Below are 16546 nucleotides of genomic sequence, written 5' to 3' on the forward strand. Positions count from 1 at the left end.
AGGAATAGAAGCCTGCAAGGCATAAAAAACTAAAATAGTACAATTTGTATCATATCTGTTGGAATTAAGATTGGTTTGTTTGTTTGTAGTTTAATACAACAACACCTGTTGAAGAGGGAAAATCAGGACAAATCTGTAACAGTATTCCTGCTTCTCAGCTGTTTGGAACCACCGTCCCCTGCTGACGCTGCATGTTTCACTGGGATAAAGTACTAAATGGAGACTGGATGCCAGTTACTTCAGAGTCCTGGGTCATCCTTTGACTAAGTGAAGGACAAAAGCAGAAGTAGGTCTTAGAAAACCTGGCATGCATATCACCTAATGCCAACAATCCCATGTCTGACACAGTAACAGTTCCAAAATCTGTCTTTAGTGATTGGTTTATACTTTAGCAGTTTGTTGAGCGAGCCTTTCTGGGATGCTTCCTTCCTGTAGCCTAATTCTAGACCTACTGATAAAGCAGACATTAAAGCTTGTTTGCTTCTTTTTTCATATTCTGTCTTACATCTCAAGTTGATATTTTTCTCCACTTACTATAGAAATTGTGTTATGATTTAATACCCTTTTTTTTTTTTTTTTTTACTTTACTTACTTTTGGACTTCGTCACTTTGGATGTTAATATAAAACTTGTTTCTTAGCCTTCTAGTTCCTCAAGGAAACCAACTCAGAGATTCAGATTTACAGTGGACACAGAGCCGTACTGTGAAATCCTATTTGGGAATTGTTAGCTTGTAACCCGTCTAAATGGATAGTGACCCAGGGTTGTCAAACAGGGTTCACCTTTAATTCCATTTAAGTTATAACCAACAAGTTGTTTTGCTTTGTTCGATTTAAATTGTTTACAAACCTCATGTCCGAGGTTGGGCGAAGCAACCGAAACCAGAATTAGTTAACTAAGTTGGTATGTACACATATTTCCGGGGAAAATTTGTTTACCGCTGCTGATCCAAATCAAACCAGACAGAACAGACTAGAAAAACAGAAAAGAAAAAACCTGATAGATCTTTCTATCCTCAACCCAATATTAGGAATCGATTCTGTGACCTCATTGGTTCCAAAACGTGCCCTAAAAACTTGAAAAAAAGAGATCACTGATTAACGAGTGATTATACCAAGAGATTATGGGCTGAATTCCCAGATCCTCTTAGCTCATCTTCTTATAACGTGCCTAAGGGGTATATAACCATGGCTCCATGTAAGAAGTAAGAGAGCAGAGACAGCTGCAAAGACAGAGCTTTAGGTTTTACTCTATTCTGCTAATTCAAATCACAGCCTGAGAAGATGGAGAATGGCACAGAAGGCAAGAACTTCTACATCCCCATGAACAACAGGACGGGGCTGGTGAGGAGTCCCTTTGAGTATCCACAGTACTATTTGGCAGATCCATGGCAATTCAAATTATTAGCTGCGTACATGTTCTTCCTGATCATTACCGGCTTCCCAATCAACGGTCTGACACTGGTGGTCACAGCTCAGAACAAGAAGCTCCGGCAGCCTCTCAACTATATTCTGGTGAACTTGGCGGTAGCAGGATTGATCATGGTCATCTTTGGATTCACGACCACCATTTACTCTTCTATGGTGGGCTATTTTTCTCTGGGACCCATAGCCTGTGATATGGAAGGTTTCTTTGCTACGGTTGGAGGTAAAGTTTAGAAATATGCTAATCTTTCCTGTGCAAATTATTGTTACCTCAATTACCCTTTGACTGGTTTCACATCACAGCTCGTTTTGTTCTTTGTCTACAACAGGTCAAGTATCACTATGGTCTCTTGTGGTCTTAGCTATTGAGAGATACATAGTAGTCTGTAAACCAATGGGTAGTTTTAAATTTACTGCCACCCATTCTGCAATTGGCTGTGGATTTACCTGGGTCATGGCTCTCTCCTGTGCGGGTCCTCCTTTGGTGGGCTGGTCAAGGTGAGAAATTTACAATAATGGATCCAATAGCATACCCACGTCTGTAGGGCAGTGAAGCAAAAATGAAACGTTCCCTCTTGTGATTCTTTGTACCTTTTTTCCCCTTCAAATCTGGGTGTTAGAATGTGGATTTTAAAATTTCCTGTTTGTTATTTTGCTGACGAGTAACCACAAAAGCTGCTGTTCGAGCAAAAAAGTTTATTTCCTTTTAGCTGGGTTGCTTCTGTAACATGCAAGCAAACCTAGGGAATCATACTTTTTGTGCATTGCAGACGACCATTACTCTAACTAGGGATTTGTTCTCTTTAAAGTTCCTGATCATAATCATAGATGTACACAACCAAGGAGAATATTATTTATTTACAGATGCACTCATTCAGCAGACTGGCAAGGAAAATGAGAACTTTTGCATTTGGCAAAAAAAAGAATATATGTATATATAAGAATTCCCTTCTCACCCTCCGCGGGTGGTCTCTTTCATCCTCTGAGCTCGGGTCCTCTACCAGAGGCCTGGGAGCTTGAGGGTTCCTCCAGTATCTTGGCTGTGCCTAGAACTGCACATTTCTGGACTGAGATGTCTGATGTTGTTCCTGGGATCTGTTTTAGCCACTGCTCCAGTTTGGGGGTGACTGCCCCGATGACCACAGGCACCACTGTGGTCTTCACACACACACGCGCACACACACACACACACACACACACACACACACACATATACACACACACACACACACACACACATATATATATATGGAAAATACATTGATTATTTACCTGAATTCATGTTAAAATATATTTATCCCAGACAACCTTGTCTGGGATAAATATATTTTAACATGAATTCAGGTAAATAATCAATGTATTTGTAAATAATCAAGGTCCCTCCAAGACCTTAGAGGGAAAGGTTGTGATTCTGAAATGGAGGAATTTTAGATAAAAAAGTAATTGTTTTCAGCATAATATGATTTAGCTATCTTGTAATGAGACTAAGGGAAGTCAGTGAATTTCTGAAGAGATTTCAGACTTTCACAGAAAGGCCTGGTTCACCTTTCAAAACAAACAAGGAAGGCAAAACTGATTAAATACCAAAGTGAGATGACGCACTGAAATGCAGCTTAGGCATTGTTTTAGTTCTTAAACTATTGATTTAAAAATGGCTTACTCACTCACAACTTCACATTAGCCTCAGCACCTTGTAATTGCTTTTTAAAATAATTTTTATTTTAAGATCAAGTCTTTTCTGTCCAAGAAAGTTCATACATGAACACCAACTTAGAACAATGTAAGCCGAGACAACCAGTTGCTTACATTTTGTCTTCTGTCCATAGGTATATTCCTGAGGGTCTTCAGGTATCCTGTGGACCTGACTATTACACCTTGGCCCCAGGTTTCAACAACGAATCCTACGTGATGTACTTGTTCACCTGCCACTTCTGTTTCCCCGTCTTCACAATCTTCTTCACATATGGGAGCCTTGTGATGACAGTCAAAGCTGTAAGTGTTGACGTTTAAAATATAGTCATTAATATAAATTTCATGTTTTTAATGTTGTGTTACTACAGAATATTGCAAACTGACAGCTAACAGATTCATTTATACACCAACCAGTCCAAATTGCATGAAGCATGTGCATGATGCAGTATTTTTGAACAAATGTATTTTTACTCAAACTTTGTTTTGAGATTTGTTTAAAAATAATTGCTGGAATGCTTGGATTCAAGATCCTTCAACAGCATAGGGTGCAAATTGAAAGGCATGTTCCATGAAAACTTCAAATTTAATGCCGTGACAATGGTTAATGAAAAACGCTAAACAGTAAGTTATTTAAGAAAAGCAATCACAATTTATCTCTGATCAGAGGTATTAATGTTTTGAAGTTTCTTTTAAATATTTCAACATCTCACTTTCATGAGTTCGTAGCTCACAAGCTGCCTTGTATGTCTAATGCAATTCATTAAATTCAAGTAATTGAAACATGACTCATACTTCACATTAAAATTGTTGCTTTCTCTGTCATGTCTGTTAGGGGGAACGTCTATCTAAATTACAAACATCCTTTTTCCTAACTGCAATCTTGATCTTACTCTATAATAAAATGTCTAAAACAGTCAAACACTGACATGACCTGTTGAACTCATTTCCAGGCCGCAGCCCAGCAGCAGGACTCGGCTTCCACTCAGAAAGCTGAGAGGGAAGTGACGCGTATGTGCGTCCTGATGGTTGTCGGCTTCCTTCTTGCTTGGGTCCCGTACGCTTCCTTCGCTGCGTGGATTTTCTTTAACAAAGGAGCTGCCTTCTCAGCTACAGCCATGGCCATTCCTGCCTTTTTCTCCAAGACCTCAGCATTATTTAACCCTATTATCTACATTCTGATGAACAAACAGGTGAGTTTTTTTTTTTTTTTTTTACAGTGATTATGTGTAGAATGTTGTATCTGAAAAAGGTCAGAAAAATCTATGCATATTTTATTTTCCTTGAAATTCAGTTGCAGTTTATAATTTTTCAGTGGAAATGTTAAATAATTAGTTTGTGGTATGTCCTTTTAGACCAACATAAAATGTGTTTCTTTAGTAGGGGTGTCGTGATACAATAATCTCACGATACGATACACAATATTCTGCTCACAATACAATATATATCACGATATTCAGCGAACAATACGCTTCAATACACTTTTATGATTTTCTGAAAGATTTTAGAGGGACAGAGTGATTTTGGTGACATTTTGTGTTCCATAGACTTGAATTTAATCAGTTTTCAGTTGGATTTAATTTAATTAACTGAAAACTGATTAAAAGCATCAACTACACAATACCTGGCTCTGATTGGGGTTGGAGGTAAAATAAAGTCTTTTGGACTATGGGAATAAGACTTTTCTGCCTTGGCTCCCGGAGTTAGCCGTGGCTGTAAGCTGTTTACTACTAGCTGCTGGGGGAGTGGCTCTGCCTCACCCCATAGTGATCGACTCCTTGCAGCTGCGCAGCTCCGCCATTCCCCTGCTTGGATCTCTGAATAGCTGCCTGCCTCTCAGACTGCCAGAATCTCATCGTACTCTCAGTCTCTGATAGTCTTTGTCAGTTACTAATAAAAATGATCGATCGACGAAGGCAATGATCGATCAGCCATCGTCATCATGGCAATCCTCGCTGTGCCCAGACTCCAGCTGCGGGTTTCCCCTTTTCGTCTTCCAGCTCAAAACAGAGCGCCGCTGCCGTCTGCGCGTTGATTCTTTTTATACAGAACAGAAACCACTAAACTAAAAACAGATTACGAAGTGGATGCCACCAGTGGTTTCAATATCCAAATTTTGCATTAATTTCGCGATCTCACTGTATTTGCCGCTACTCCGTTCCGCTTCTCTTTCATGGTTACTTGCGTGACTTTTCTTCGTTTATTAGCAACAAAATACAGCCCATCATTATTTGTTGAAGATTTGAGATTTCTAAAAACAAAGGAATCTAATGTTGCGTTTCATTCTCTTTCACATAACCGGAAAAGCCGGTTTTTGACATTTCTCTGTCATTTGGAAAAAATGTGGTTTACTTATTTTAGCACAACTCCAGTTTTATTTGGTCTATTGACACAATTTAAAAACTGGTGTGTTATGTATAATGTGTTCTTTAATCACAAGTTGAAAGTGAGACTGGGGGAGGCGGAATCTTGCTGCTACGCCGTCACAAATCAGATGAACAATCGATACCTTCCAAGGGGGGAAAATATCGATACATATTATAGAATCAATTTAATTGTACAGCCCCATTCTTTAGTATACGTTGTTTTTTGTTTTTTAACATGAAGTCAAGTAATAATTTCATTTTAAAATGATGAGTTTATTTGTATAGCACATTTCAGCAACAACAGTTCAAAGTGAAGAGCATTTGTGTCTTCCAAAAAGATTAAATACTATTGCTATGGAGAAGAAACACACAATATTTTAATAATATAGTTAAATGTGATCCAAAACTTGAGTGATGTTTCAAATATTTCTTCATGTTTGCTTTTCAGTTCCGTAACTGCATGCTGGCAACAATTGGAATGGGTGGCATGGTTGAGGATGAGACCTCAGTGTCAACGAGCAAGACGGAAGTCTCCACTGCAGCTTAATGATTACAGCTACATATCTTCAGACAACCTCCTTCCTTATGTTTTCCTAATTCTGCGTGTTACGGACATGGAAATAAAGAAATGGATTCAAGGCAAACTTTGCTGCAACATAAGGACTTTAATCTCTGAATACTGGCCTGTGACGTTTTGCTGCACACATTTATGAGTATTATCTACATCTGGGAAAAATGATTAAAAAAACAATAAAAACAAATAAATAAGCAAAAAATAAATAAATAAAATAAAAAAAGGACTTTAAGATGAGACACAGCCTGATGTGTGTTTCCTTGCTCAACTGTGTTGGTAACATCTGCTTGTGAAATGTTCAGATGGTGAGTGGGTGAGATTCACCTATGTATATTTGTGAAATGTGAAATTTTGCATTTGTTTCAGCCTCTGTCGTAATAGCCTGTAAATATTTTCTAAAAAAAAAAAAAAGTATAGAGATACAGATTAAATGCATGCATGAAAAGATATATTGGTTTGTGCTTCCTTGTTGTCTATGCAATTGAAAGATGAAAAAAATTATTGAAGGAGCAGGTAAATTGGAAATTAGATCATTCCCACTTGCATCATACCCAGCAGTAAAACTACGTTTTCTTTCAATAATTTTTTTCTTGTCCAGTTTTGTACTCGTCAGTATGGCTGCCCCGACATAGTATGCATAATATTTTTAGATTTAAATGTCTAATAATTTTTATTCAACTAAGAACCGTCTTTCAGATATTAAAGAAGAGAGGCATAACTTCAAACACTATAAAAATAGTGTCAGCTTTGAGGGAAAAATATATAATTTAGCATGCAAAAGTCAGTCTCTCTCAAAATCCTTAATTCATCTCTTAAAAACACTATGACAAGTCATTGTGTCACTGTATGGATAAGACAGTCGAATTAATCTGACATGTTAATATAATGGTGAACTCTTGAGGGGTGTTCTGTTGTAAACTCTGGCTAAAGTTTTGATTACATGTTTTGTAAATTGTAATTGTGGGAGGAGATCAATGGCAAGAGATTGGACAAGATTCGCATTTACTCTTTTTACTGCAATTTGTTGACAGACCATCTCATTGTGTTTCAGAAAGGAAAAGACAGCACTTCAGAGCACAAAAAAAAGTAGAAATGGGAACATAAGACAATCTCCTTAAGGAAACTGTCCATGCAGTGCTGTAGGAATTACAGTGCAGTCTTCCTACACTTCCTGGCTTTCCTACCTGTTGGCCCACAAACTCTCATTCATATCACAACAAATATCTTCTTTTGTGATATGGTGTAAAACCAATCTCTCTGTGCCTTTCCAGCCTGTGCAGGCATCTGCTGTGAATTGATCACCCTCTGCACCCTGGCACATAGTAGGACAATCTGTGTATGTGGCTGGTGATGCTTTTTTATCTCCATGAGGACAAAATTTCCTCAATGAGGTCAGAAAAGATCAAATAGTAGGTTGAGAGGAAGTCCAGCAGCATCCTGTTGTGGGTCGCTAAGCATTGCCTGATGATGTTGGAGCGATGGAAACTGGTGTACATCCTCAATCTCTGCCTCTGCATCTGTTTGTCTCCTAATTCCTCTCCCACATGGCCTCACTCCTCTTCATCATCTTCTTCTCAATGGTGGTTGACCCCTTCAAATTCTGTCTTTCCATTGTGTGGTGGAAAATTACTACAAGTTAACATCTGGTGATCATGTTATTTTAAATGCTTGTGAACTCTCACCAAAATAACTATTTGGGTTACATGTGCAAGGTTGGAAGTTGTTTTCTACAGCTGCATCAGAACCAGACTGTCTCGCCCCTTGTTTTGAATTCCTTATCCTTGGTATAAAAACTCATGTGGTGTCTCTGCCTGAGAGAGCTTTTCACCCAGACCTGCTTCATTATTGATTGTCCTACAAACTCTCTGTGTTGTGCACAATATATGAATAAACCTGATTGAGTGATTTCACCTGACAGCACTTGGTAAAATAGCTTTTCTCCACAATAATTTGGTGCCGCGACCCGGATCCCTCGACTGGACATCTGAGGACGTCGATGAACGTCCTTGGATATAATATTTTTAAAATATTTTCTTTACTTTGTAGAATAATAAGGATTTTTTTTTTTATTAATGTTCATAATGATGTATAACACCGTTAAGGAAACCAGTGCAAAATTTTAACTATACTGTAGATTTCCAATCTTTCTCTTTACTTAAAAACCAAAACAAACAACCTCAGAGCTTCCTAAGCACTTTAACTTCTTTCTTTGGAAATCACTTAATGAAAACACCAAATGACTTCTGTTATGAAACAATGCACAATATGAAGTAACATCGGAACAGAGGTTGTTTTGGAAGTGTAAAGAACCTTTTGAAAGCATGCATCATGGGATGCTTTGCTGGCCAATCCCCAGTGTCGCATAATATGTTACACAATATTTTAAATTGATTCAATTAATTAAGAAAAGGTTTACTTAAAAAGACTGAGCTTATCTGACGCAAGCACTAACTTTAACTACTGGTCTAGTAAAAGATGTGAAATCCACTTACTTTTTTAAACTAAACTCTAAATTGGACTTTACAATACACTTAAATCTTTAATAGACTTCCTTTAATTAGAGTGCTATAAAAAACATGATTAAATTCAGTTGATTCACACATCTATCTTGAATAAATATGTTGTTACAATTTACAGCGTAGATAACGATTAATAAACTTTAAATGTTCTGTTTGCTGAAATGTTTCTAACCATGATTGGATTTTTACAAAATCCTGCAAATCCTTAAAAGTATGAATACATTTTAGCCAAATGAGACTACTTTGCATTATTTTTAGACAAAAACTTAAATCAACCTAAATTCAACCTTCAAACTAGATTTAAATTGACTTCAGCCTTTACACAGTATACTCTGACCTTCACTAAGTGAAATCTTCTGACTAAACCAAACCTGATGCAATTTGTTGCTGGCTCTGCATCATGTGACCATGCTATTGGATCTAACCTTGTTTGCTTTTTGCATAAAACATCTGTCTTTGGTTCTATGCTCAAAAAAACTTTTCTGTTAAAACTTCTGCACTGGTAGCACTAATTGAAGCATGAAAACTAGCTACTTGTGTGCTTTTTTATTATTTTCTCATTAATTTCAGGTTATTTGTTCTGTGGAAGCACATAAAGTTTCCTCAGGATTGGTGGTGAGACCATTCCTTACTCCTCTTTTTTTAAATATTTTTATGGAGAATGCTCTATTAGCCACTGCCATCTCTGTGAGACCTACACTGCTCAGCTCACATGAACCAAAATAGTAAAATAGTTTTTTTTCCTCAACACATTGTTAGAAATGTAACATCAGGTTGTGCTCTAGTTACATACACTATATACATGCCAGTTAATAGTTTATGACATACACCTTTGAGCCGTTTAAAAAAAACGAGTTGACCATTGGTTGATCTGATGTTTCACACATTGGCCTTCAGTGGAGAAAATCAGGATTCAACTGAACCAATTTACCAATTCATGACAGATTTAGAAAAACAGACTACTGTAAATTTATAGAAATATTCTTGACATATTATAACAACGTGTTCAAGCATTTGCATGTAAAGACATGTACAAAAATTACCCTTTTTTTTTCTTGATCGCTTCGATGCACTTGTCAACTCAAACTCCACAATTTCAAAACAGTTAACACAAATGCCTAAACAGTGACAATCATGGTCAAAATGAATCATTTTGTTAGCAAAAGGCACTATTTATGCCAAAACATTTAGAATATGAAACAAAAGCAAATATTAACTTTAGACAGCACAACTGGCAACCAAGAATGGGAACTCTGCCAATCAATCATTACATAATGGACAACAAAAAAACAGGACTTGCTTGTCAGTGTGCAGTCAAGCAAGTCCATTACGTCACTTTCCTGAAAGTATACCACTTAAACCTGGAAAGACTCACAGAGAGAAAGTCTTTAGAAAGTTTGACAAATAATAATCTTTGTCACTGATAGATGTCAGTGACTTCATTTCTCATCGGTCCGTCTGTCCGTCCACCCTTCCTTCTATCCATCCAGGCTCGGATGTTGGTGTACAGACATCAAGTTTGAAATATTTGACTATATCTTCAAGTGTGCAAAATACATATCAGAAATTCTACCATTGCAAAGTAAAATCTTAAAAACAGACAAGTTAAGACAACCAATTGAAAATATAAAGAGGAAAGCTTTCTTTGTACTATGACTAAATCCAAAACTTAAAGACATTGTGTTATTTTGAAATGCTTTATGCTTCAAACTTTCCCCCATTTCTTCACGAATTTTAGATAATGACACATCTATATTTCTTGGAACTGTAAAAGATCTTTTAGCCCAAATGCAGATCTAGATACATATATGCAGATTATTAACAAGCTTAGATGTATTTTAATGATTTTTTCTGTTCTTTATTTTTAGAGTTCAGTTTAAATCTACATGCTGTAAACTTTGATTCATCTATGATCCTTCTTGTGCTTTAGCTTAGTTATGTATGTTCCTAAACAGGATCAAAATTAAAATAGCACAATTAAATTTACTACCCTAATTTACGTTTTACTAGACTGTAACAAAGTGTTCCTTTTTTTTTTTTTTCCACAGTTCGTTTTATTCTTTCTGCAAGCCTGTCTTAAGAGCCTCAATGGTCTATCATGTTCTCAGTCTAATAGACTTATTACTCCTGCTAATTGGATTTATCTTTAAGTCACACTGAACATTTAACACCACAATTACCCTCCTACATAGATGCATGCCTCCACCGTACAGTCAAGTTGTCATACACATCTGCTTCCCTTTTCTCTTCTAATACTATTTTTTAGAGCACTTTGGAAAAGCTAAAGCTGCAAAACTAAAGGATTTTGGCATTAGCCTAAGTGTCTTTGGCCTGTACAAGGCTGTTATCTTTCTCTCTCATCAGTAAGACATACAATTTAAATGTGCACATCTGATACAGAGGGATAGAGAAAAGGCAAACCCATTAAAAACAAACAAACAAACAAAAAAACTATGAGGTCTAAAAGTATTTTAGAGCAGAAAGCAAACAACATTCTTGTTGGTTTATGTGATGCTGTCTGTCAAGCTGGCACTCCGGAAACCTTGCTGCTTCAGTCTTGTGCTCTTAATTTGCAGATATGAGTGACTGTTGCTTGACAAATAGATCATTTGCAGTGGAAGAGCTGGTTGCAGCACCTGCTGCTGGCTGAGAAGAACAAGAAGAATTCTTTCACAAGTCTCCAAAAATAAAATCAGTGCTAAAGAAATAAATCGGGTATTTCACACTAACCAAAAAAGTTTCAAGCATATTTTTGCCTGTTCAAATAGACATGAATCGGATTATGAATATTAAAAGTGACGGGGATTTAAATTTAGTTGAGCTACGCTGTCACGTGTAAAGCTCTGTGATTCCAGGTGAATGTACAATATATGGTTGATAACAAGTCACCTAAAGTATTACTGGTATATTGGATGCATTTACCATAGGTGTAGTCATAAAAATATTCAACCAAATGAACCCTGGTATCACGTTTTTTGCCCGTTGCAGCAAGCAGGAGTGCATGTCACACACACTTGTCGTTGTAAAAGACTGGAGTGGTGATTGCAAAGGTCTCTGTGTGAGAGACACTGAATTTACGGTCAGGTCACATATGAATATATTGTTACCGTTTGTATTTTATTGTTCACAGGTACCCCACCCAATTTGTTTTGTTTTTTATGATGAGTTCATTTTTCATAGTTCGTTAGTACATTCAGAACCTAGATTTTTATTTCTATCTCCTGCCTTAATCTGCAGTACTGATATTTCCGAGATGTAATTGAATGCTTCTGTTTACATGTGTTCCTTGAACGTACCTTCTTGCTAGGAACTAGCAAACCTCCACACATCGTCTGTGCCTGATCCCAGCAACGTCGGTCTAAGGTGAAATTCACAAACGTAAGCGGCGGACTAGACTTTTAGTTTTTCTTCCTTTTAAATTGAAAGGAGCCCAAATATGGATGAAGGCAAGACAGAGCAAACCTCCAGTTTTTGTTTTTTTTTGTCATTATTTAATCTACATATTATGGAGAGGTTATTGATTTTCTCAAGATGATTTATGGCAAAACGCCGTCATTTTCTGGCTTTACTTTGGTACGCCAGTTTCAGGCCTGGCATACTATTATTTTTAAGCAACATCATCACAGATTTGAATATGATCTAAAACCATTAATTATTTCCCCCCTAAAGTTATTATGTGGCTAAGCTTCTACTTTCCTTTTAGAAGGTTAGAAAAGCACTTGTTGCATCGCTGGTAGCTGAAGTTATCGCCTCTCCAGATGGGCCTGTCATGTCTTCATGGAGCTTCAGTCTGTTGGACCAAAGCAGGATGGGTGGCTGAGGTCGATTCCGAAACGAAAGCTGCTTTGATTTACAATCTGTAACCACATCCTCATGTCTAAAACAGAGTGCTATATTGACTGCCATTGTGAATATGACAAGAAATATTTTTGACTAAAGTTTGTCATGTTTCAAAAAGACATCATGATATTAGTGGATGTGCCTCGTACACACCCTTCTGAGTAGATAAAGTAGATTTGGGGAAAAATTATCTTCAAAATTTCAGATTTTATTTATGATTACTTGTTATGACAACCCTGTTCTGTATTGTCAAAAGTTTCCACCACATGACGTTGACTAACCCTCAGTAAAATACTCAAAAAATAACTAAGCAAAGTTGTCTAAGGCAATCCTGGTCCTGGAGGGCCGGTGTCCTGCAACTCTTAGACGTCTCCCTGGTCCAACACGCTTGAATCCAACAGCTGAATCACCTCCTAAGTGCAGTCAGGTTCTCCAGAGTCCTGCTAACGACCTCATTATTTGACTCATGTGTGCTGAAGTAGAGACACCTCTAAACGTTGCAGGAGATCGAGGCCTGGAGTTGCCCGCACCTAGTCCAAGGAATGTTTGTCTCATGTGGGATTCCAGTAAGATCCCACATCTTACACCCACATCCCACATCTTACACCTGCAATAAGTGGATTATCTTGATCTAGCTTTAGATTTCTCAGGTTTGCGTTCAGACTTGTTGAGCAGATGGTCTAATTCTGGAGTATGTTGTGTGGGAAGTGACACCCCCTGCTGGTCAGATGCAAAAACATGTTTTTTTTTAACATCAAAATATTTACTGGAGTACCTTAAATATCGTGCTGAGAGAGAGATTACAAGTAGAAGCACAGGTACATAGATTAAATTCTTCATGAAAAACAGACATTTTGAGTTACTTTAAAAATAAATTCTGATCAATCTGAATTGGACAAAAAGGGATTTAAGCCTTAGTTACAGCTTTTTTTATAGTTAGCTTTTTTACTTTTTTAGGTTATCGGCTCTTATGGTACCATGACCATTTCCCTGTTGACAACACAACAACATGACTAAAGAGTATTTAAGAAGTGAATAAAGAACTGAAATGCAGACAACTTTACCCGCCTTTGCAGCTGCAGTGGTCATTAATGAGAAAGTCATTATTTGCATCGCAGCACTTTAGTTCATTTAGCTCGTCAGCAGCTACTTGAAATGGACTCACCGTTGTTTTAACAAACAATTCAGTCATGTGGTGCTGAAAACATAAAACAACACATCTGTTTCTGTTTGCACTCGCAAATATTTATACGTAGGTTTGGACGACAAGATTTGTTTCGAGGTTGAAAACTCTCTTACCAGCTTCCACCAGCATCTTCTCAAGGTCTTTTGCTTTCGTTCTGGAGCTGATGCACAAAACATTTTGCCCAGTTGTACCCAGAAATTCGTCTCCATCCTGAACGGTGAAGGTTGAACATTCTCGATTCGGGTTATGTGTGCCTCAAAATCTTTCAACAGATGAACGTGGCACCTGAATGGTCAGTATCCTTACTGTATTGTGCTACACGTCACCTTGGGGTATGTTACAGCTAACCCAGAGTACAGAGTTAATTGCAACAGTTCGCTCTTTGTGTTTGAAACCAGACTATGTAATTACTATTTTTGTTGCAGGAAAAAATAGCTCTACCACTTAACAGCAGAGGAGACATGTAAGTACTTTGCATTAAATTGTGAATGCACTGGCTTACAAGAGCTCCAAGCCACAAACTGAAATATTTGAACTGTCACACCAATCCCTGGTTTATATGGAAATGCAACTTATTGAGTTAGTTACTTCATAGCTTACTTCCATTACATTTACAAAAGAAATTTCATGCCCAGAAGAGGTAATAAAGCAGTAGAAAATGCTATATTTTCCTGTATGTGTAGATAATATCTAAGAAATTGTATTTATGAGTCAAAGTATTGAACATTTGTACATCAACTACTGGAATTAATGTGCAGATTTCAGTGTTATTAACAATCGTCAAACGAGTTCAATAGGTACATTTTATTAGATATGTAAGTACTTGTTAAAAATAATGTAACATAAATTTTTACTAACGTGTGCAACTGTACAATGATGATGATGATGATGAAGAAATTTGAAGAGACGGGAACAGTTATGGTCGATTTGCTGTTCTAAGAAGATGTGATGCTGAAGACAAAGGTTCACCATTTCAGACTGCTGGAATGATTTGTCATGTAAATATATTGACTGGTTAATTAGCGATCAATACCTTCTTTTTCTTTTCAAATAAAAATCATTAGATTGTCATTTAAGGTGAGAAGTTTGTAGAAGAGTATTTATTTATACAGTCATTTAGTAATGATCTTATGTTAGGTCTTTTTCCAACCATTCACACTCTCGGTCTCCATCACTGCTTGAAGAAACTATAACTGCCACTGACCTGATTGGATTAACCTTAGTATCTCCTTGTCCTGCAATGGCCTTGCCATGATGTATCAAAAGCTTACTGTAAGAAGTGGGCAGTTTGTTTTTCACATCAACACACCAGTGGTTAAGAACACCCATTACCTGGTCACCCTGTGTTTAATGAGAAAAGAGACTGTGAGATCAGTTTGGTAACGCTGAGTCTGAGTAATTTACTGCTTTGGCAAGTAAAGTGCAGGGTTCATTTGGTAAAACTGTCTGTGCTTTTGTGTTCACCTCTAGATGAAAGCATAATTGTTTTTTTTCCCCCCGAAAAAAATTATTTGAGCAAATAATAAAACTGAACAATGGTGCAGTTGGTAGCATAATTGCCTTGCAGTAAGAAGGCCCTGGATTCAAATCTTGGCTGTAAATCTTTCTGCATTTCTCTTTTCATTTCTGGCTTCTCTCTTGGTTCTGGCTTCCTCTCATGGAGCTGAAGCAAGCCTGTAGGTTAATTGGTCATTCTGAATTGTACCTAGGTGTCAGTGTGTGCGTATATGGTTATTTGCCCTGTGCGCCTCCGAGTTTGCATGTTTGACCCATATATGCATGAGTCCTCTGTGACATCCTTACACAGTCCCAAAACAGCAGCGGTAAAATTGTTACTCCAGTTGAGTCCTGGCATTGTTTGTCTTGTGTACTTCTGTGTTGTCCAGTGATCGATTGGCGATCAGTCACCTATCACAAGATAACCGCTGGAGATAGACACCAGATTTCCCGCAACAGCTGCAGGGAAAGGCGGGTATAGACAATGAACTAATGGTTGGTTCATGCATGTTTGAGAAATCCTTTAATCTGCCAGGGCAGCCATTCAGCTGTGTGAAATGCCTGGGTGAACCCAGCGCCACCAGTCTCCAAGCTTTCCATTCAGTTTTTTTCAGACTAGCTAGCAGCAATAAACAAACACCTGGTGGAACTATGCATCTGCTGAGCTCGTTATACAAGCTACTTCTCAGTGCAACGCTGATAAAAACATTGTGGAGCGATGGTGTGATGACTTTCTGAAGTAAGATGTGAAATTACAAAGTCAAATTCATATTTATATATATATATATATATATATATATATATATATATATATATATATATATATATATATATATATATATATATATATATATATATATAAACAGACAAAGCTACCTCTAATTTCTTCATACTTTATTTATTGTTTTTTTCTTCTTCTTCTTTTTTGAAAGCAGACGGACCACTAATCTTTCAAAAGTTTAAAGTGATTTTGCTGAGTAGTCCTCTGGGCTTTATATTGTTTTTTTCTGGGGATATCTTCTGTTCAATCCTTGTACAGAAGAGAAATAGTCATTCTCTCTATTTTATAAGTGTAAGCTTGTAAAATAGAGAGAATGGAAAACAGAAGAAGGTGTTTTAGGCCTCAAATTCTGGATTAAATGATCTATTTCCCATTTCATAAAGAGAAACAGAGAATATTTCCCTGTATTTAGTAGTTTTAGTAGTTGTATTTAGTGAGTCTAAATGCTGGGAATATAACAGATTTAAGGGAAACAGCTGCTAAAGTATTTCGTAAACAAATGTGATTAGGCATTAGCATGCAGGACTCTCTTGTACGCTATTGGTTGAGATCAAATAATCTGACTATCTCTTCGGGTCTTTTTGGTTACGTCTAAGTACTTAAGATTGTCAAACCAATTTTAATTTCAAAGTAAATTTGAAATGCAGTTTTAAAATAATGATACATGTACT

The 16546-nt window shown here is 37.1% G+C and overlaps 1 protein-coding gene across 1 annotated transcript; it reads left to right on the forward strand.

Moving 5' to 3' along the window:
* Positions 1–1132: 1132 nt before the first annotated feature.
* LOC106918408 (green-sensitive opsin) lies at positions 1133–6501 on the forward strand. Its single transcript, XM_014988124.2, has 5 exons — positions 1133–1646; positions 1753–1921; positions 3250–3415; positions 4066–4305; positions 5927–6501. The coding sequence occupies exons 1-5, from the start codon at positions 1283–1285 to the stop codon at positions 6023–6025; spliced, it is 1038 nt and encodes a 345-aa protein (XP_014843610.2). The 5' UTR covers positions 1133–1282; the 3' UTR covers positions 6026–6501.
* Positions 6502–16546: the final 10045 nt, after the last annotated feature.

This window comes from Poecilia mexicana, unplaced genomic scaffold (genome assembly GCF_051168715.1).
Source record: "Poecilia mexicana isolate PSO_F unplaced genomic scaffold, ASM5116871v1 scaffold_5, whole genome shotgun sequence".
NCBI classification, from domain to species: Eukaryota; Metazoa; Chordata; class Actinopteri; order Cyprinodontiformes; family Poeciliidae; genus Poecilia; species Poecilia mexicana.